Source organism: Siphateles boraxobius, unplaced genomic scaffold (assembly GCF_051911475.1).
Source record: "Siphateles boraxobius isolate OS27281-9 unplaced genomic scaffold, OSU_SipBor_1 8, whole genome shotgun sequence".
Lineage (NCBI taxonomy): Eukaryota > Metazoa > Chordata > Actinopteri > Cypriniformes > Leuciscidae > Siphateles > Siphateles boraxobius.
Genome location: NW_027509208.1, coordinates 39,958,517 through 39,980,556, shown reverse-complemented (window position 1 = coordinate 39,980,556; position 22,040 = coordinate 39,958,517). Strand labels below are relative to the sequence as shown.

At 38.3% G+C, this 22,040-nt stretch overlaps 1 protein-coding gene across 11 annotated transcripts in view; it reads left to right on the top strand.

Annotated features, from left to right (window-relative positions):
* The window catches only part of col12a1b (collagen, type XII, alpha 1b), a 79,120-nt gene that overhangs the window by 32,098 nt on the left and 24,982 nt on the right, over window positions 1–22,040 (top strand). For 5 of the 11 annotated variants that reach the window (XM_077219735.1, XM_077219727.1, XM_077219731.1 and 2 more), the window contains 32 exons: window positions 1,549–1,569; window positions 2,345–2,484; window positions 3,495–3,624; window positions 3,836–3,984; window positions 4,124–4,253; window positions 4,650–4,789; window positions 5,042–5,171; window positions 5,526–5,665; window positions 6,118–6,247; window positions 6,353–6,492; window positions 6,829–6,958; window positions 7,496–7,635; window positions 7,721–7,853; window positions 7,940–8,079; window positions 8,169–8,298; window positions 8,380–8,519; window positions 8,605–8,734; window positions 9,723–9,865; window positions 12,258–12,387; window positions 13,551–13,693; window positions 13,984–14,113; window positions 14,997–15,116; window positions 15,252–15,398; window positions 15,489–15,605; window positions 16,532–16,684; window positions 16,784–16,858; window positions 18,191–18,330; window positions 18,533–18,656; window positions 20,471–20,614; window positions 20,880–21,044; window positions 21,181–21,219; window positions 21,757–21,895. In XM_077219735.1, the coding sequence (XP_077075850.1) occupies window positions 1,549–1,569; window positions 2,345–2,484; window positions 3,495–3,624; window positions 3,836–3,984; window positions 4,124–4,253; window positions 4,650–4,789; window positions 5,042–5,171; window positions 5,526–5,665; window positions 6,118–6,247; window positions 6,353–6,492; window positions 6,829–6,958; window positions 7,496–7,635; window positions 7,721–7,853; window positions 7,940–8,079; window positions 8,169–8,298; window positions 8,380–8,519; window positions 8,605–8,734; window positions 9,723–9,865; window positions 12,258–12,387; window positions 13,551–13,693; window positions 13,984–14,113; window positions 14,997–15,116; window positions 15,252–15,398; window positions 15,489–15,605; window positions 16,532–16,684; window positions 16,784–16,858; window positions 18,191–18,330; window positions 18,533–18,656; window positions 20,471–20,614; window positions 20,880–21,044; window positions 21,181–21,219; window positions 21,757–21,895 (4,102 nt within the window). The remainder of the gene's footprint in view (window positions 1–1,548; window positions 1,570–2,344; window positions 2,485–3,494; window positions 3,625–3,835; window positions 3,985–4,123; window positions 4,254–4,649; window positions 4,790–5,041; window positions 5,172–5,525; window positions 5,666–6,117; window positions 6,248–6,352; window positions 6,493–6,828; window positions 6,959–7,495; window positions 7,636–7,720; window positions 7,854–7,939; window positions 8,080–8,168; window positions 8,299–8,379; window positions 8,520–8,604; window positions 8,735–9,722; window positions 9,866–12,257; window positions 12,388–13,550; window positions 13,694–13,983; window positions 14,114–14,996; window positions 15,117–15,251; window positions 15,399–15,488; window positions 15,606–16,531; window positions 16,685–16,783; window positions 16,859–18,190; window positions 18,331–18,532; window positions 18,657–20,470; window positions 20,615–20,879; window positions 21,045–21,180; window positions 21,220–21,756; window positions 21,896–22,040) is intronic. The other 6 variants (XM_077219736.1, XM_077219728.1, XM_077219732.1 and 3 more) reach the window with 3 other exon arrangements.

Genomic DNA, 22,040 nt, shown 5'->3' with positions numbered 1-22,040 from the left:
TGATTGTGTAAGGCCGTCTAACTCGATCCAATGGCGGTATTCGAATTAGCGGTGAAGGTCTTTGCGTGTTACTGTCTTTTCACGTGGCAAAGTATTTTTGGTTAAATGCAATACATTTTATCTTATGTATTAACTCGTTTCATCTGACTCCATAAAATGAAAAGGTTTTTCAATGATATCTGTGCATCATTAAATGTGAGCGAATGTTTTACTATTCTTTTAAACTCTTGAATTCAAATAATGTCAAAGTCAATTCGAATAATCAAATGTCACAATTTAATATGTCAGGTAAATGTATCATTATAATTTCATAATCAATTCAAGGATAATCAATGCAAAACATCAAATGCTCTAGAACAAAGAGGAAAAAGTTTACCCGACAAGAAATGCGTGAGGCAGAGAGACTCGCAACTCTCAGCCTCACGGGCCGATCTCAGATATAGAAAAGGCCCTGAGCTCTCGCTGCGTTTCATTATATACCCAGACCTCATTTCAAATCTAAACATCATTCACAGTGGAAATTTACCTGTAAGTCACCATTTGCTAGCAGTGGAAAATTAGCATTCAGTCAAATGGTCAGAAGGTGTTAACTCAAAGACACACCCTCCAGTATTGGAGGGTGTGGAAGATATTTCTAAACTTCCTAAGAACTTTATTACCTTTTGGGTTTACTTCTTTGGGAATGAGACATTTTTACCAGTCGTACCGAGACATTTCAAATAATACCAAATATGTATAAAACTAGATCATAATCATTCACATTAAACCATTTAGATTCTTGTGTGAGTTTGGGAGATCTCTGCCAGGATGAAGAATGGGGAACAGAAATGTAGATTAGGATGAGAGAGGTGAGACCTTCGTCTCAATAGTGCATGAGGGGGAGTTCAAATGTTAATTTCCTTTGTTTTCTCAGAGAGTGGCCCTCTCTTAAAGTCCTTCAAGTTTTTCCAGTCTTACAATTGTGTAGAGCTACGTCACACGTAGGCTCACTATTGGCCGACTCTGGTCATGTGTGTGATGCGTATGACGTACAACAACAGAAGCTTACCCTGTTACACTAGTGAACAGACTTGAGGCCCACAGAGAAGGAAATGAATAGTTGAAATAAAGTCGTTATTTTCGTTTTTTTTGCCCACAAAAAGTATTCTCGCCGTTTGATAAACTTAAGATTGAGTCACTGTAGTCACTTGGACTATTTTAACGATGTCTTTAATAACTTTTCGGGGCCTGCAAGTTCAATCCCTGAAGAAGCCTGTGGAGGAGTGATCCAGCTCTCAGATTTCATAAAAAATATCTTAACTCGTGTTCCAAAGATGAACGAAGGCCTTACGGGGTTGGAACAACATGAGGGCGAGTCAATACTGACAGAATTTTCATTTTTGGGTGAACTATCCCTTTAACAAACCTTGTATTCACTTGAATTTAGACTGTTGTATAATAACCATATTTTACACATGTCCCACTTGTCACATGTCTCAAGGCTCAGAGCCAACACATTAACAGCTGTTGACGTTACGATAAAATAACATGTTGTTTATCTTTTTCTAGTGTCAAAGCTCATTACGCCCGGTATGTTGTTTCAAATAAGAGGAAATGTAATTGTGAATGTAAATGCTAATGAGGATGATGAACCTTTTAATGAAAAATGAAGATGACAAACTGCATGTGCATTTTTGTGTTTCATCAGAAACTCATCCACCATCATTTGTCCATCATCATTCATCATTGCCATTTCATCACTATAATTTTTTCATCATTGTCATCTGTCATCAGTCATAAACACGCATGCACAACTTGCCCGATTGCATTGTTTTTGTTGCAAATGATCATTTCTCCATCCCAAACATCCATGCACCTCCTCCATCCGGCCTTCAGGATTGACTCATGATGCTTAAGTAACCAGCATAATGACAAGGGTTGGGAATCAGTAACAATAAGAATCAGTATAAGGTTTCTTTTTTAACAAAACAAAAATAATAGAATTGAAAGATTTTCATGATCAAGCAGTTAAAAATAATGATTCGCCATATTTTTCAGAGTGGTTGTTGAGTGACTAGGTTGGCTGACTTGTTCTTGAAAAGATATGTTTAGTGAAAAACAAAAATTTTGATTCTTTTTTTGCAATAAACTATAAATAATGTACTTTACAATTAAATAAACATTAGAATATATTGCCAAAATCCTACTTTTTTTGTTTATTTTAAAATTCGGAACTTCGAACCCTTAAAGAATAAGTGCAATCAGAACCAGAATCGTTAAATTTCTCATGATTCCCATCCCTAATAGTTGTATCTACCGTTTCAAAAGACAGATGTTGCTGATTGACCTTTTTGTCTGCTCCCAGTGCCCACTGGACCACCACAAAACCTCCAGGTCTTCAACGCAACCACTACAACACTAACAGTGAAATGGGACCACGCACCAGGCCCCGTCCAGAACTACAAAGTCTCCTACCAGCCCCTTGCGGGTGGAAAACCGCTGTCTGTAAGTTCAGCTGTCCCCATTCATCCTCCATTGAGATGTTTTGAAGCAGGACATATGCCATCTTTTACTTATGATGATGACTGGCAGAATCCATTTGATGAAGTTCAAGGCCCTTGTGTTAATCATTACAGCAAGCTGCCCGCTGAAAGCCAAATAGGGACGTCGTGACAGAAAGTCATTACTAACAGACTGATCTGATGCAAACCATCACAACATGTCTGTTATGTGGCTCTCAGTTACCATCAAGATACAAAACAATTACTGTTATATAGTTAATGTCAAGGCACTTGAAATGAACAGTCTAGAGAACATGTATTGTTTGTTTGAGGGACTCTTTGGCTAACAATATTAAAACTGAACAATGGCACTTTCACAAGTTTATTTATTAATGCAGGATGCTGGTCACAACAAAACTGGCATAAAAACTTTTAAGTCATGCGATTTATTCATGCTAGTGCATAATATTTTCTAGCAAATTTTTCCATTGTAAATATAAAATCTTTAAAATCATCAAAATGTAAAATCTTCAGCTGCTGAAGACACCTTGCCCATGTGAGCTATTGGTAAATGTACTTACATATTACATTTATGGATTTAAAAAATGCTTTTATCCAAAGCAACTTGCAAAAGAGGAACAAAAGCGTTTTTTAAAGAGCCAAGAATATTCGCAATGTATAATGCCTGGTTTATTAGACAACATTAGGAAGCAGGCTAGAGAAGAGAAATGAAGAGATTGTTTTTTTGAGTGTGTGTTCGTGCGTGCGTGCGTGCGTGTGTGTGTGTGTGTGTGCGTGCGTGTGTGCGTGTGTGTGTGTGTGTGTGAAAGTAAGTTAACTAGCTACTTATGCATTATTTTAGGGTAATTTTACGATTTTTCCCCCATTGATTAGTAGGAAATACTTGACATTATGGAAGCAAAATGGGCCGTTTCTTTTGTGTTGCACCATATTCAAAATATTTTCTCATTGAACACCAAATCAAGTCTTTCTATTGACATCTTTTTCAATCAGGTTCAAGTTGGTGGTAAAAAGAACAGTGTCATTCTTCAGAAACTGACCCATGACACTCCTTATTCCATTACCGTGGCTGCCGTCTATCGCACTGGAGAAAGTAAAGATATTTCCGGCCAAGGAAAAACAAGTAAGTGGCTCCAAGAGAATCCTTTCAATGTCCTGAAGTATTTTATGATTCCATCTGTGGAGCAAAAACAATGATAAACTAATTAAGGGAGGATGCATTCCATAAAGCATCTTGGTTTTCACTCAGTTTTGTCAGACGTAGAGACTGTTCAAGATGTTATGCAATGACAATTAGATGGCATTATGTAACGCTGTGTGTGGTGTTCCTGTAGAACCCTTAGGAGGAGTGAGAAACCTGCAGGTTTTGAACCCCACCATGACCACGCTGAACATTCGCTGGGAGCCAGCGGAAGGAAAAGTGAAGGAGTATAAGGTCATCTACGCACCTGCAGCTGGTGGTGCCGAAAGCATGGTAGGACTGGTAGGGCTTCTAGAATAAACTAAAAAAAAAACTCAAATTTGATGTTCAGATTAATCATAAATATTGATTCACAGATCTCAAGGGGAAGGGATTTGCAATGTTTTTTTGACTTATACTGTATGTGCTATTATGGAAACAGGAGCAGGTATCAGGAACCACTACCACCACAGTTCTGAGAGGCCTTCAGTCGGACACACTTTACACTGTGACCTTAATTCCTGTGTACGCAGGGGGAGATGGCCAGAGAATGTCCGAGAATGGAAAAACAAGTGAGTTTCTCTTTGAATCATCAGAGTCTTACTATCAATATCTTGCTTTCACTGATTAAGAATGAAAAAAAGGTGACTAAACTGCTCCCTCAGATATTACTGTCTGATTCTTTTCCCGTAGGAAGTATTATAAGCTTATGTTCAACTATACAGCTAACAAGGTTCTTATGTGCAACTATACAGCCAACAAACTACCAAGAATTCGTTCTTTGTTAACCTCAATGTGCTGCAAAGCCATTGAAGAGCCTTTATTTTTCAGAGTGAGCATGCATATTGCACCATTTTGTGATTTATAATTGTTTGAGAACATGACAGAAAATGCAGTTTGGAAGCGCAATCTGGATTATTCTTTATATTCCTGATGCCAAAGCAGTAAAATGCAAATCTTCTTTGTAGGGGCTCTGGGTGGTGTGAAGAACCTGAGGGTCACAGACCCAACCATGACCTCTTTGAACGTCAAATGGGACCCCGCAGACGGGGCCGTGCGCCAGTACAAGATCTTCTTCGTTCCTGCAGCTGGAGGAACTGAGGCAATGGTGGGGCTCTGTCTCTCACAGCTATTATCAGATTTAAAAAAAATATTTACTTATTTATTTATACAACAAACTGTACCATGACGTGTACTTAAAATTGTCCATTATAAATGTATTTTAGAAGTACATTTTCCCATTTAATTATTATGAAAATGTACCAATGCAACAAAATTTGAAATACTTATACTTACAATTCTACATTACAAATGTGTTTTTAGAAGTTCACTGAAGTCCATTTTCCCTTGTTGTAAATAGGAACAAATACCTGGAGCCCAAACAACCATAGTTCTACGAAACCTGCAGCCTGATACTCCATACACTGTATCCGTGGTTCCAGTGTATCCCGCTACAGAGGGCAGACGCCAGTCTGAGAATGGAAAGACATGTGTGTATCAACTTTGTAGCTTATTTATCTATGGACAAACATGATATCTCTGTTACAAAACTTAATGAGCTGACTACAATTTTTTAAGCATTTTATTTTCAAAAAATGTATCCAAACAGGTGCCTTAACCTTAACCCTAACCCATGTCTTAAAATGCAAAAAAAAAACAAAAAAAACATGTAGTCAGCTCATTACGTATCAATGTAAATAGTTCAGTACAATTAAAAGGTCTATTTTTAACCTCATATTTGTGTGTACTATGTGCAACTCAGCCAACAGCAAGGCAGCTCGATAGGTTTTGGAACAGCGCTGTTTCAAAGCATATTTGACAAATTATTGTCTATCTCACTCTAGTACCGCTTGGAGGTGTTCGAAATCTCCGTCTCATTGATCCCACCTTCACAACACTCACTGCCACATGGGAAGCTGCTGATGGGAATGTGCAGGGCTACAAAGTGGTATACGTGCCCACTAACGGAGGAACTGAGCTCATGGTAGGAATAACTTAATATTTCAAAGTTTGTTTCTACAGCGTTGATGTCATAAGTGGAAATCTCTAATGACATGGCTTGCAGACAGACGTATATAGACATAGACATTATCTTCCCTTGAGGAACAAAGATGAGAGAGTGGTGCAATGTAATTCATTATCTCATTATCTTCAAGTCTCATTATGCTAAAAAACCTGCTGGGAAAGTTTACAACTGGGAGCACCAATGTTTAGATGGAGTTGGAGTAAACTGTGAAACGGATTGGAAACTGTTTGGCAAGCTACAAAGAGAGTGTTCAGTTTTCTTTTAGTTTAGAAGTTTAATTTTCTATATCTGTTTAGATGGGAAGACTTTGTGCAACCAATTGTCATGAAAACAAACTAAGGTTCCTTAGTTGTAATTGGTTTGAAGAATTTGATATAGTGTACTGAGCTCTAGTTTCTATATTCTTTCAGGAACAAGTGTCTGAGAGCACCACAACATTAGTGTTGAGTAAACTCATGCCAAACACAATGTACACCGTGACTGTTTTGCCAGTGTATGCTGAAGGAGATGGACCTCAACTCTCAGAGAAGGAAAAGACTAGTAAGTGACTCCAAAATGACATCAGTCATGCTTAGAAATCATATATGAATATCTGAAGAATGCATGCCAACAATGTCAATGTTGAGTCCGTTGTTGTCTCCTTAGAACCTTTGGGCAGTGTGAGGAACCTGCAGGTTACAGATCCAACTATCAGCACCTTGAACGTACGCTGGGAGCCTGCAGAAGGCAGTGTGCGGGAATACATTGTCATTTACGTTCCTGCCGGTAGCCAAGATCAAGAAGTGGTGAGAGTGATTTCCATGGATGTTTCGGAAATAGCAAAGGAAAACAAAAAAGTGAATTTAACTCTGTAGTTTCACACTGATACACTCTTACCCTGTACATTGACATTTGGGTCATTGTGCTTTACTTTTGAGAAGAAAAAAATCTCCTTGTAAACTTGTTATATATATAAATTATGCATTCTTGTAAATGATTGCCCTTTATACAAATTACACATGTAAAGCATTTTCAAGCCCTACAATCAATACTGATGTATCCATTCAAGAGTTGCTAACAGTCCTCCTGCAAAACTTGAACATTATTTTGTTTCTTGATTCCTTTTAATTTTGCTTGGGCAGGATCAAGTGTCTGGAACAACCACCTCAACTGTTCTGAAGAACTTGGAGCCAGACACAACCTACACAGTGACTCTGGTGCCAGTATATCACGAAATGGAGGGCAAACCTCTTTCAGAAGATGGAAGAACAAGTGAGTTCAGATAAAGTGATATAGTGATAGAAGATATAGTGTCGTGCATCTTTGGCCACCAAATTGAAATATCTGGTGATTTTTAAGCCACCGACAGCGTTTTTGATCATTTTCACTAAAGTTTCATGGCCCCCAGAATATTTAGTTGTATGAATATCTGAACATGGCAAAACATTTTTTTGCTTTTTAAGCAACATTTTAAGCAAAAAGCTGGAAAAAAAATCACGTTTTTGTCAAAGACTACATCTGGTGACTACATCTGGATCGGATTCAGAACGATGATCAAAACATAGATGGAGCAGATTGCACATAATGCTTGCAAAGTCCTGTAGCTCGTCCTGAGTCGAAATTTCATTTTGATTTATATGCAGTTTAATGTTGATGATTGCGTTATTTTACATGCGCATATGATTACGTATGAGATTTTTTTGTTTTGCGGGAAAGCGTTTTCTCACAAATAACAGAAAATTCTGTGTTTGGTGGGGAAAGAGTTAACAATGACTGAGGTATTGAAGTTCATGTATTCCTGCTTTTCAGGACCACTGGGTGGAGTTCGCAACCTTCAAGTTACCGATCCCACCAGCAGCACCCTAAACGTGCGATGGGAGCATGCTGCAGGAAACCCTCGAAATTACAAGGTTTTCTATGTCCCGCAGCCTGGAGACACTGAGCAGATGGTAGGATGTGATTGATTAACTTCTAATGGTTTATATAAAGGACCTTCCATGTTATAAAACCAAATCTCTTGTGTTTTGTGATCAGGAACTAGTTTCCGGTGGCACGACAAGCACCGTCCTGCGTAATCTCAATGCTAACACGCTGTACAAGGTCACATTGTTGCCTATGTATGAAAATGACGTGGAAGGAAAGCGTCAGTCAGAAAATGGAAAGACAAGTGAGTCCAGATGTTTGAAACTTGCAATCTCTATAAGGGATGCTGGATTATTGTCTTATGAGGGTTCATCATGTCTGTTTGCGCAGAACCTTTGGGAAGTGTGAAGAACCTCCAGGTGACAGACCCGACTGTAAACTCTTTGAGAGTGCGATGGGAGCCTGCAGATGGAGATGTCCGTCATTACAATCTCATCTACGTGCCTGTTGTTGGAGGTGCTGAAAGCACGGTAATGACCTAAATCCTATTTGTCTCACGTTTGTCAGTTTGGTTAGTTGGTTGCTAACTAGTATGTGCCTGCACTGATGTACTCTACAGACTCAAGTGTCAGGAGTATCCACCAATACTGTTCTGAGAAACCTGCAGCCAGACACGAATTACAGGGTCATCGTAGTACCAGTATATCCAGATGGCGAAGGAAAGAAACAGTCTGAGAATGGGAAAACAAGTGTGTACCTGTAATGTAAACTTTGGATTATACTCTGTGTTAGCATGCAGCATACTTAATTTCAATTCTCACAATTCCCAGAGCCTCTGGGTGGAGTGAAAAATCTGCAGGTCACTGATCCCACAACCAGCTCATTGAAGGTGCGCTGGGAGCCTGCTGAGGGTAACGTCCGGCAGTATCGAATCTTCTACGTTCCAGCATCCGGTGGTGCAGAGGACATGGTAAAAGATGTGAACCTCTATTGTCTTCTGGACATGATGCTACTGATCTTCTATAACTTTCCCCTTAAATTTTATACATCAAAAGGAGCAAGTTTCTGGAGGCACCACCAACACCGTCCTAAGAAACCTTCTGTCAGACACGGTCTATACCGTGACTGTGGTTCCTGTTTATCCAGAGGGAGAGGGTCTCCGGCAGTCTGAGAAAGGAAAGACACGTAAGTTGTACTTGTGAATGACAGATTTACGCATTGCTATTGCTTAAAATACGTGAGGTACACAGGTGTTCAAATCGAGCAGCTTGTTGAATAGAGCTGTGCTATGATGACTTTTCTAAATATTCAGACTTAGGATGTTCATCAGGCAGAAAATAAAAGAGCGGGACCTAATTCATATTTTGACTTGGACCAAACAACTCATCACAACAGCCTAGCAACTATATAGCAATAATAAAAACACCGTAGCTACCACTTACAATATGTCTACACCGGATGCAACCGCAACAGCTTGAAGCTGTCCACAATGGACGCGACAAATTGACAATTGAAAATCCATTTGTCCTTCCTACCAAAAGTAGCGCAAGTGCTTGGAGTACATCAGAAATAGAACTGAGTTTACTGTTGGGGATTTGCCGCATCCAGTATAGACATTGAATATAATAGGTTGTATTTGCCTTTGTCACGTCGCGCCACTCGAGTCTGGTTTAGACACTTGTTAGCAATGCCTTTGTATCCACTCAAAACACCCTAGCAACTGGATTTTATATAGATCACCACTCAGTGTGAAGCATGCTAAATATCGATTGTATGTCCATTACAAAAAAAAACTACAGGTTTAGGGCACTTGAGGTTTTGCATACATAACAATAAGTTGCACTAAAAGAAAGGGGATCCTTTGAACTCATGTTGGATAGTTTTTTACTGATTTCTGTAGGAATTTTTTCACATCTGCTTTGGTTTAAAAAGCGTGAAAAGCCGTTTTAGCATCAACCCTGAATGCACCCCACCACCTGCCTTTCCTTTTTGCCACTTTCTCACCATAAAACCCTTCTGCGTCCCTGTCGAATGCCTCGCTCAGCATTCATTCCTGAACTTTACTGAGCTTCCTCCTGTTTAAACGTCTCTGTGAGCTGTTCGACTTCCTCTGCTGTTCTGTAAATTCCTTGTTCTTACTCTGCTGTTTTGTGGTTTCTCTTTCAACACACAGTTCCAAGAGTCCCACCCCGAAATATCCAGGTCTACAACCCATCTCCCAACAGTCTGAACGTGCGCTGGGAACCCGCCTCGGGCCAGGTGCAGCAGTACAGGGTCGCCTACACCCCGCTGAGTGGGATCCGGCCTCTTGAGTCTGTGAGTGATGCCCAAACACGCATACACAGGATTAACTAATATATATTTATGGGACACTTCAATGCAAAACTTAAGTTATGCATTTAATGTATTGTACATTAAATGTATGTGCATTTCATGGAAACCAAACCAGTGCCATTGCTCGTATCAGCCACTTGAGCTACAGGAACACGGTGTATGAAATATATGTTGAAGGGTTTATATTGTAGCGTCTGGACCAATCACACACACACACAGATTGTTGGTTTTGTCTAGTGAATGGTCTGGCAAACTCACTCTCCCAGCAAGGATCTGTCTAACTTCCCCTGAAGCTAACACCATTGGCAGAACTCGGACACTCACAGTGTCCTGTTACATAGATAAGACCCCTTTTTACGACCTCAAAGAGAGAGTTCCTGAGAGCTGTGACTCTTAATGAATTCTACTGAGAAGGATAAATAAGCCCTGCTAATCCAATATATTCTATATATATAACCACCTGAGAATGTATAAACTGTATCTAATTTTCCCGTCTCATGATTTTTCCCCCTTGTAAACTCTAATGGGTTAAGGTTTCAGACTTTGCATACAAATATGTGAACCATATTTGGTCTCTATAAACTCTAATCTTCGTTCCCCATTTGTTAATTTACATTACATTTTGTTAACTTTGTGACACATGGGTATTATAAGAATCTTGAAGATTCTTTCTCTTAAACACCCAATGAAATTACAGATTCAAATGTACTGCCTGAAAATCTCCCTCCAAAGGGACAACTTGATGGGGTCTGCACACGCAAGGTCTCTCGCTCGCTCACCTCTCTGCCGTGCGCGCGCGCGGTTTGAAGCACAATATCTGTCTCGCATGCACGCTCGCTCTAGATAGATTACGGGATATTTTAACTAGTTTGCGGTATAACTAGTCGATCATGAGTGGCTCAACAGGTAGATATATAGATAAACTAATCTTTCAGGCATTTGACCGACGGGGATGACACTTCAGCGTGAGAAATCGGGGGTGTGGCGTGAGAGCGTGAGAATTGGGTCAATTGTGTGAGTCTCACGCTCAATGCTTGAGAGTTGGCAGCCCAGTCAAGCTACCCTTTTTAAAAAGTAGTTTGCTACACTAAACTAAGTTACTAAAAATCTGTAGCTAACTACATTGAAACTGTAAAACGGGGCAAGACATTAAAAATAATTATCAGATTATATAATAAAAAAACACTGAGGACCTCACTTAACTCAAACACATACATTTACACAGAATGCAGCTAATAAACCCCAAACAAAGACAATGAATTGAAAACATAATGATAAACAGCAGTATTTAACTAAATATTTATTAAACTACAGCAAGTAAAATGGCTTTTGTGAACCCTACTCGGGGATGACTCATGAATCTGCGAATCTGTTTATTTGAACAAGTTCATTGCTACAACAAACCGTCCGAATAGATTCACTGAAATGAATCAGACTTTCTAATACTACAGAGAAAGAGAGATGGAGGAATATTTCAGGGTAAAGAGTTTATTGCCTCAGCTTGCTCTGCCATAATGTTTTTTTTTAACTACAAGTTCCATCACTACTTAATGGACATAGTAGCTCATTATTGTAGAACAAGAAACTAGTCTTTGTTTTTGCTAGTCACAGTTACAGATTTAAGTTAGTTCATTAAAGTTATTCCCCAGCTCAGGATGTTTAGCACCTACCCTTTTGCTTTTAGGCGTCATTTACAGGGTTTTTCATAGATAGAAGTTCTTTAGGGGTCTCACAGGCTCACAAGTATCCGTTCTGCATTGCAAAACACAAATTGGGACACACACACACACACACACACACACACACACACACACACACACACACACACACACACACACACACACACACACACACACACACACACACACACACACACACACACACACACACACACACACAAAAAATACATATCCTGCTTGCCATATTTGTCAAACCCATCAGTTTGAGACTGAACTGATTCTATCATAAACGTTGGTGTATGGAAAAAATGCAGCTGCCATCAGTGATGTGAAGCCTAAAAATGAGAAACAATTGAGCAGATGGGCTGATAATCCTGTATGGTGTTGACAGGTAGCCGACGGGGTTTCCCCGTCTCCCAAATCCAGTCTCTCTTCAGCTCCAGCCGCCTCCTGGGGGCAATTACGCTGATCTGACAGTATTTATGTAACATTTAACCCCATGAGCACATCTGTTTGTATTACATTTCTGTTTGGAAATGTTATCTAGCTACACTAGTCTAAACAGGGATTTAACAGTGACGTCATTATGTATATTCGCTTTGCCAGATTCGCAACTTCTGCAGTGGGTTGTCATACAGTGGATGTTTGTGAATATATCGGTCTCTGTGTTATCTAAATAATGGTCTTCTCTTCAGGTTCTCGTTCCTGGCAACATCAACAATGCTTTCCTAGATCAGCTCATCCCGGATACTCCATACTCTGTGAATGTGATGGCGGTATACGCTGACGGAGAAGGCCCGGGAATTGACGGAAAAGGAAAAACATGTGAGCTGAGTCTTAAAAACGTTGCTTTATACACCAAAACACAGATAATAATGATGACATAAAAATGCATATTTTATTGATGGAAATATATTAAGATGCTATTAAAGTCAGCATGAAATGAAAATTAACCCATTTTCTAAATGCATGTTATAGATCTTATTGTGAACAATTATTTTTGTTTGAATGTTTTTACCTCTTACTGTTTAATCAAAATGTCAAAACTGGAGCTTGACAGTGAAAATGACAACTGATTCATAGAACCACATCTCTGCCCTACAATTTTTTCTTTTTCGATAATCCATTTCACTTGGATGTATGTCACAATACAGAAGAAAAGATCTGTTGCTACTTCTGTTTAACACGACATTAAACCATCTACCAGAACACCCAAAGCAACAGCATGACAACTCCCTGGCAATCACTCGTTTCGTTTCGTTTCGTTTATTCATTTATATAGCACCTTACAGACTACCACTGTAGTTCCAAAGTGCTGTACATCACAATAAAAAGAAACCGGCAAACATGTAGACATACAAAACATACAGAAAACATCCAAATACACTGTACTAAAAAGCCAAAGAATACAGATGCGATTTTAGGCGGCCCTTAAAAACATTTAAATTTATGGAGGAGCTAACATCTAACGGTAACTTATTCCACAATCTAGGACCCGCGACAGAGAAAGCACGTTCACCTTTCATTTTGAGACGTACACGGGGAACAGTTAATAAGAACTTCTTTGCTGATCTTAATCTTGCACCCGCATTGTAGGGCTTAATAAGCTCAGCTAAATATTCTGGCGCCATTCCATGAAGTGCTTTAAAAACATATAGCAGAATCTTATACTGTATCCTGGACTGTACTGGTAGCCAGCCTAAAGGAGATAAGAAGGGAGTAACATGGTCCGTTTTCCTACCATTCTTCAACAACCTTGCGGCTGCATTTTGTACAAGCTGTAAGCGGGCGATATGCGTTTGACAGGACCCAACGTAAAGTGCGCTGCAGTAGTCAAGACAGGAAAAAATATAAGCATGGACAACTTTTTTCAGGTTGCTTGTTGAAAGTATTGGTTTCAACTTTGCTATTGCTCTTAAATAAAAGAAGCAATTTCGAGCCACTGTCCTTACACTCAAAACAAGCTTTGTAAATGTGTTCTATTCCAGTACCACGAGCTGGACCCAGGAACATGAGGGTCTTCGAAACCACCACAAGCACCATCAGCATTGGCTGGGATCACGCTGAGGGTCCCGTGCAACAATATAAGATTGCGTATGCTCCTTTGACTGGAGATCCCATCACAGAATTTGTGAGTTGAAGTCCAGTGATTATTGCTACAAATTTATATATTTAGTTATTCACTCTGACAATACTTTTGATTTTAGGACTCTTTCCATCTGCACTACAGTCCTTTTTCATTAAGGTCTATGACATGAAGTGAACATACAATTTAAATTAACCCTATTTATTTTCCTGATAAGTACTTATTATTATACTGTGCATGATTCATCTGTGCATCTTATTCTGTTTGATTTGTCAAATTATTCTTGGCTGTGGTTATTGAACCAAACCTCATACATCTGATGGTTTTCTCTACAGACTGTTGTTCCTGGCAACAGAAATAATGCTATCCTTCAAAATCTGCTTCCTGACACCCCATACAACATCACCGTTACAGCAGTTTATCCCGAGGGACCTGGCGGATCCCTGAGCGGAAATGGAAAAACACGTGAGTGCCCTTGCTAAACAAACACCGCTTAGATTACTAAGCTTTGGTTGCTTTTTCTGTGATCGCTATACAAAGAAAATTTGTGTTCAGGAGTAACTACTGTAACTAAAAGTTGCAACATTTCTTTTTAATGCATTTTTCAATAGCATGACATTATTTCAGCAGTTTACTTTTTTAAGTAACTTGTATTTTGGGAAGCTACAGTTAGTAGCAGTGATACTGTAGTAGTATTTATGTACTATTATAGTTTTTATTCATATTTTGAATTTTCCGTTTTCATATTAAGTTTAGTTAAATTTTTAATCATTTTGTTATGTGCTTTGGTAATTTGTATTATTTTTTTAAAATAACTATTTAGGTTTAATTTTTTTTATTTAAGTTTGAGTTTATTTAATTCCAGTTACTAATTTTAGTGCTTAAAATTTTCTTACTTTTTTCTCATTTTTGTTTAGTCAAGTTTTTTAGTTATTTTAGCTTTCTTTCAAAAATGTTTTAAACTAAAAATAATTATAGTTATAGTTACAATTGGTTTTAGTTATAACAACAATAACCCTGAGTAGTAAGTACAAGTAGTAAAATTTCAACCTCGCCATATGCCATTTGAGGATATTCTTAAGGGTTTTAATGAGAATATGAGTGAGTAATTGCTGGTAGGGCATGGTGGAGAGTTTAAAAAACTGTTTGTGTTGGCATAAACTAACATTAAATCTGCCTGTTAGCATGGGCTAGAATCCAGAACATCCGTCAGCTAATCATCCGTCAGCACAACTGAAACATCCCTGTAAACCTATGCGTTTTTTGTTATCGGAGCGTTTAAACACTATTACTGTGATATTTAGCAGTAGTTTTTAAACATGGATCTTACTTTGGATCTTATGTTCAGTTGGCCTGCTGGAACCTCAGAACCTGCGAGTCTCAGACGAGTGGTACACGCGCTTCCGTGTGTCCTGGGATCCGGTTTCATCTCCGGTCATGGGTTACAAACTAGTCTATCAACCAACAGGTACCAAATCATTTTTTTTTTTTAACATTTTTACTCAAAGTCATCATGAAATCATAATTGACCCTGTTTTTTTCCTGTTTAAAATTCCACAGTGAAATTGAATTGTAAAATGTTTTGTTGCTATTCTTCCTTTAGATAGAGACGAGTCTTTGGAGGTGTATGTTGGTGATGTCACCAGCTATACCCTACATAACCTGCTTCCTGGCACAACATACGACGTTCAGGTGTTTGCCCAATATGATGGCGGTGTCAGCAAACCTCTCACGGGACAAGGGACAACATGTACGTTTTTTAGCTTTGGTTTTATGCCACTGTTTTCTATGCCAGCAAGATTCCCAATTTGAGTGCAACATTTCCATCTTGTCCTTTCAGTGTACCTCAATGTGACCAACCTTGAGACATACGACGTTGGCTATGACAGGTTCTGCATTAAATGGACGCCTCACCGTGCCGCCACGTCTTACAGAATCAAGCTGAATCCACTGGACCGTGAGTCACGCTTAAATCAAACCCTCACTACCTTCTACCTTAAGTTAGCACTAATCTGATCCAAAACCTAGCGAGCTGCCCACCTAGGCAACATTTTTAGGCATGTAGCCACTCCATCAGGATGTTTTCATTCACTGGATTATTATGCATACACCATCGTTCAAAAGTTTGGGGTCAGCAAGATGATTTTCTTTTTTTTTCTCTTTTTTTTTATACATGATAATAATAAATGTTTCTTGAGCAGCAAATCAGATTATTAGAATGATTTCTGAAGGATCATGTGTCACTGAAGACTGGCGTAATGATGCTGAAAATTCAGCTTTGATCACAGGAATAAATTACATTTTACAATTTATTCAAATGGAAAACAGTTATTTTAAATTGTAATAATATTTAACAATATTACTGTATTTACTGTATTTTTGTCAAATAAATGCAGCCTTTGTAGGCATAAGAGTCTTCTTTCAAAGAAATGTAAAAATCTTACATCCCCAAACTTTTAATGATAGTCTTATATACTGTATAACTGCATTTTTTTCTTTCTGTTTTGGAAACTACATCGAAGCACCCTGCTTTTTAACTGTGACTTTATTCATCCAGATGAGTTTTGCGGGAAAAGCTTTATCTGTTTTTTAATCTATTGTGTTCACTTTTATTGTAATGTTTAGTGTGCATCTCGACCATTGACTTTTACAGATTACAGCTCTAAAGGAGCTCATGGAAGATAATTTCAGCAAATTCATAAACTGTATTTTGCAACAGCAAAACAAAAGTACCCAGAGTGCCATCGTATTACCATGCTACCAAGACTGTACCATAGTAATCTATTGGTTTTCTTTGAAACAAATTAGAATATATGTAAATACTGTATAGTATGTTTGGATACCTTCAGTGTACCATGGTACTATTGTTTAATCTGTTTGCAGCGGCAGCTAAAGGTCAGCAGGAGATCACCATCACTGCGGGTCAGAGTCAGTACTGTTTCGAAGGTTTGAGTCCGAACTCCCTCTACAGCGCCACAGTGTTTGTCCAGACACCCAATCTAGAGGGACCCGGAGTCAGTGCCAAAGAACGCACCCGTGAGTTCAGCCTTCATCCAGAAATAAGCAGAATTCATCTTCTTATCGAATTTAAACAATGATCTTACAATGTCTTCTGACTTCTTTTGGTTCATCTAGTTGTTAAACCAACACCGGTGCCAACAAAACCACCCACTCCTCCACCACCACCCACTATTCCACCCGGCTGGGCGGGTAAGTGCCTTCAGCCATAACTCATAGATTTTAGAAACTCAGAGATACTCATACTAATTGAAACTACTGTATGGAGAGACATGATCCACAGAGGATTATACATTTAAGAGAGACATTTTCCAAAAAGGCATTTCGTCTAAATGAAAATGACACCATTTATTACATAAACGAACAATGAACAATACTTCGACAGCATTTATTGATTTTAGATACCTCAAATCATGCCAATTTTCATGTTTTTTTCGTGGCAGCAGATTTTCAATTGACAAGCAGCACTCATGTTTTCTTCAAAATCTTGTTAGTTAAGTAGATTGCAGGATGTGTTTGGAATGGTGAAATAGTGTCCAGAACTTTTTTTAAGTATACATGCATTGCAAATATGTTCTAGATCTGCTTCTTTGCAATGAGTTTGGGTCGAATTAGTTTCAAAACCTTGGAGAAAATCCATCTTCTAATAAAATACGGATCCTTTCTTTTTATTTGCAATTCATAAATAAAATTTGGATCTCTAAATTCATGCTGGATCATGCTCAAAACCTTTTTATTCATCATGCAAGAAGTCTACAAGTGGCCAGATGCTTCAACATACAATGTTTTCTATTCCAGAGGAGTCAGCTGGCTTGAAGTACTGTATGGAGAGACATGATCCACAAAGGATTATACATTTAAGAGAGACATTTTCCAAAAAGGCATTTCGTCCAAATGAAAATGACACCATTTATTACATAAACTAACAATGAACACTACTTCTACAGCATTTATTGATTTTAGATAATCTTAATTTTGACATTTTCTAAAACATTTCTAAAATCAAATTAATGCACTGTGAACTAATATGAACCATTGTAATTTTATTAAAGGGGATATTTTATGCCCTTTAAAGTCTTGATTTTCTGGGCTCTACTAGAAATAGGTTTTCATGCTTGATTTAAAAAAAAAAAAAAAAAAATTTCCCCCATTTTTGACATTGTTGCCGCTCCTCTCTTCCCAGTCTGTCAGTAACGCTCGGTTTAGTTCCTGTCTCTGTGAAGCCCCTCCTTCTGAAAAGCACACTGTGCTCTGATTGGTTGGCTAGATCAGTGTGTTGTGATTGGTCAAGTGCTTCCAGCATGTTTGGGAAATGTCCCGCCCCTTACCATAAATGGCAATTTCAACACACTACTAACTAACTGAACCAGGCCCCGCACCTTTATTCTGCGTATTAATTTTTGTAATAAGGAATATTGTGAATACTACCATTTTCTGCTCTTAAAAGTTAAATTAGAAAACGAGGGGTTTGGTGAGAGCTGTTCTTGCTTTCTCCAGTTCACAGAGTTGTTTTTGTGTTCTCAGTATGCAAAGGAGCAAAAGCAGACGTTGTTTTCCTCATCGATGGCTCCTGGAGTATCGGAGATGAGAGTTTCAGCAAAGTGATCCAGTTTGTCTCCAGCGTCGTTGGTGCCTTTGATGTTATCGGCCCATCAGGAATGCAGGTAAAGCCCTAGCAAGAGAATTGCAACACCCTAGCAACCAAATTGCAACACCCTGGTAATCACCTATAACATGTTGTGACTTGTTTGTGACTTTTGGACATGTAAACATTTTGTTGGACCAATCATCTCTGGGTCAAATATGTTGTATCACTGAATCATTGTTACCGTGTTTAATTGTATCTCAATATATTTGTGTCGAAAGGTTTCATTCGTGCAGTACAGTGACGATGCAAAGACTGAGTTCCGGCTCAATGCGTATAACGATAAAGGCACCGCGCTCTCTGCTCTGAAACTCATCCGTTACAGGGGAGGAAACACAAAAACAGGTATCACTCCAAAACCTAAACATTCACAGCTGCTCTAAAAACTTAACAAGGAAATGTCTGTGTAATATCTTACTCTGAATAGTATTTTGAATTTTTTTAAATTATAGTCAGCATAAATTAAATTCAGTTCAACAAAGATGACCATGATGTATGCTTACAGTTTTGTAATGCTAAAAATCCTAATGATCCTTAAAGAGGCTTGATTTTCCTTGTGCAAAAAGAATCAATATACTGTACATTTAAAAAAAAGAAATTATTATACATAATAAAATAACCATTGTACATTTTAATAATTTGAATCATAATTGTGTGTATATATATATAAATTGTATGTGTCTTATTTATATAATTATATATTAATGATTTTGTGGTGATATATGACCCAAACATTTCTTGACAGATAGATGTTTTAAAGGAGCTGTATGTAAGAAATTTATTTCAATTAATCATAAAATGGCCCTGATATGTCACTAGACATTAAGAAATCATGTTCATTTCAAATACTTATATCACTAACAACAATAGTCCGGCCAGGATATTGTCATTTAAAAAGTGAAGTTGCAGCCCTCAACTGATGTTGATGTTTTGATTTTGTGTTTTGGTCTGATGCGCCACCCTCCACCTATCTACCAATCACAAAGTCAACAGTGTTACGCCATCCGGATTGCCAGCTCTGGTCTAGTTACCACAGCTGCAGCTACAAACGTGTCGGAATCGGATAAAAAAATGTCTAACGTTGCGAAACCAAAAAAAACGTATTATGAATTCGAAATACTTTGTGACAAAGTCCGAAATAAAACAAGGATCTGTATATGAGATGCCTTTGAAAGATGGAGATGGCTGTAAACGGAGAAGAATTTCTGGACAGGTAACTAAGATTCATCTATGTTTGGCTAACTTGTACTTGACGTAAATGGAAATTTCAAATATTCATGACAGTCGAAAAAAGTTATGCATGTTCGTGCAAAGTAATGTTACGCTAGCTCATATGGAGGAGGTGGGTCATCGAATTGAAAAGGTAAGGAATTGTTTGTGTAATAAAAACGGCGAGTCGTCATTGCTAACATTAGCAATGCATTATCAGAGCCCGTTTCTCTGTCATTATGATGAGACGCTGAGGGAAACAACATTAGCACGCCCATTATTGTTTATCATGCAAGTTCTACAGCCAAAAATAATAGAATGACACGTAATCTTTCACATCACATATTTTAGCGTTATGGACGTGTACTGCAGGGTAAGTTAAAAAATACAGCTGGTCGCTTTAAGTTATGGCGTCAGCTAAATGAATAGCTGTATCTTTGATATCGGTTACACACAGTGACAGAGGCTTGTGCTTGTACTTACGTTAATGACAGATACCTACCGTTACAGGTTAGACTAACAGCTACTGTTCTAACAATGTACTGTCACATACGAGCGTACATCTTTACGATTATATTTGGCTAATCGCCATTAGTACATTTTTGCGATATATAATTACTTTGCAAAACATCTCTCATTTGAAGCATAAACATAATTAACAGAAAAAGCTTCTTGTAGCAGCCTACGTTCCTGCTGGATCCTGCAGCCTATCTGGCAACCTCGAGTCAGGGAGGAGGCGAAGGGGATACACCGCTCTACAGTAATTTGAAAGTGATTGCAGTACCAGTTTTGGCCACAATCTTACATACGGCTCCTTTAATTTTCTTGAAGTTGAATATATTTTAGTCAAGCTTAATGTGAAGAATTAGCAGTAGAGACAGAGATTTAGATGTTAAACTTACGAGGGATGAGTTTTGTTGATGTTGTTTCCTCACCTTTGACACTCCCAGGTGTGGCTCTGAAGCATGTGAATGAGAAGGTCTTCACTCTAGACAATGGAATGAGGAGAAACGTACCGAAGGTCGTGGTGGCCGTAACAGATGGACGTTCTCAGGATGAAGTGCAGAAAAATGCTGCCAAGCTACAGCACGCTGGTATGACACGCTGCCAAACTGTAAAGTTATAACATAAGCATGAGCTCAATACCATATGACCATCCATATTTACACATCAACACCTATTCAGAATTCAAAAACTGATGAATGACAGTGTGAACTACACCAGTATGCAGAGCTCTGACGATCATTGAAGGTGTAGTAGGGAACCACAACCTAATTATGTCTGTTTTGATGCAATAACACTTTAGGTACAGGTATAGACTATAAGATAAATATGCTAATGTAGGTTGTTCTGTATCAGGTTACAGTGTGTTTGTTGTTGGCGTGGCTGATGTGGACTTCGTCGAGCTGCAGAACATTGCCAGCAAACCAAGCGAGCGTCACGTCTTTGTGGTGGACGACTTTGATGCCTTCTCCACCATTCAGGACAACCTGGTCACGTTCATCTGTGAGACTGCAACATCCTGTGAGTTGATGTTTTGTGGTACTTTACAAATGATACCATTACTTCTGCAAGAGAGCTCTTCTTAAGAGAGCTTTGAGAATTTAATAGCTGATCTGTTCAAAACTTAAATTAAAGCGTTTGCGTTTTGCTTCCACAGCATGTCCATTGATCTATGTTAATGGATTCACATCACCAGGTAGGCGTGTGTCATATACTGTACATTACTGTTCAAAAGTTTGGGATTTTTTTTGTTCTTATGCTTACTAAAGCTGCATTTATTTGATCAAAAATACAGTAAAACTTATTACAACTGTTTTTATATTTTAAAATGTCATTTATTCCTGTGATGCAAAGATTAATTTCCAGTATAATTACTCAAGTCTTCAGGGTCACATGATCCTTCATAAATCATTCTAATATGATGATTTTCTGCGCAAGAAACATTTCTTATTTTGAAAACTGTTACGCTGCTTCATATTTTTGTGAAAACAATATACATTGTTTACATTCTTTAATGAATAAAAACTTCAAAAGAACAGCATTTGAAATATAATTTTTTGTAACATTCTAAATGTATTTACTGTCACTTTTTGATCAATTTTATGTGTTCTAGCTGGTTATTCATTTCTTTAAAAAAAAGAAAGCCATCATGACTCCAAACTTTTGAATGGTAGTGTATCTATATGTGTGTTTATGTATGTAGACCACTAACATGAATTATGTGATTTCCCAGGATTCAGAATGCTGGAAGCTTTCAATCTGACGGAGAAGATGTACGCTAGCACCAAGGGTGTCTCTATGGAGCCTGGTTCCTTCAACAGCTACACTGCCTACAGGCTCCACAAGAACGCTTTCCTGAACCAGCCCTCATCGTGAGCACAAATGGATTTGATTTCAATGTTGATTTTGTGTACAATTCTGTTACTCATCATGCATGACTCTGCATGGTGAATTTAAAGGAACAGTGTAATTTCTTTCAGACTTGATTTCTTATGTGGAACACAAAAGGAGAAGTTT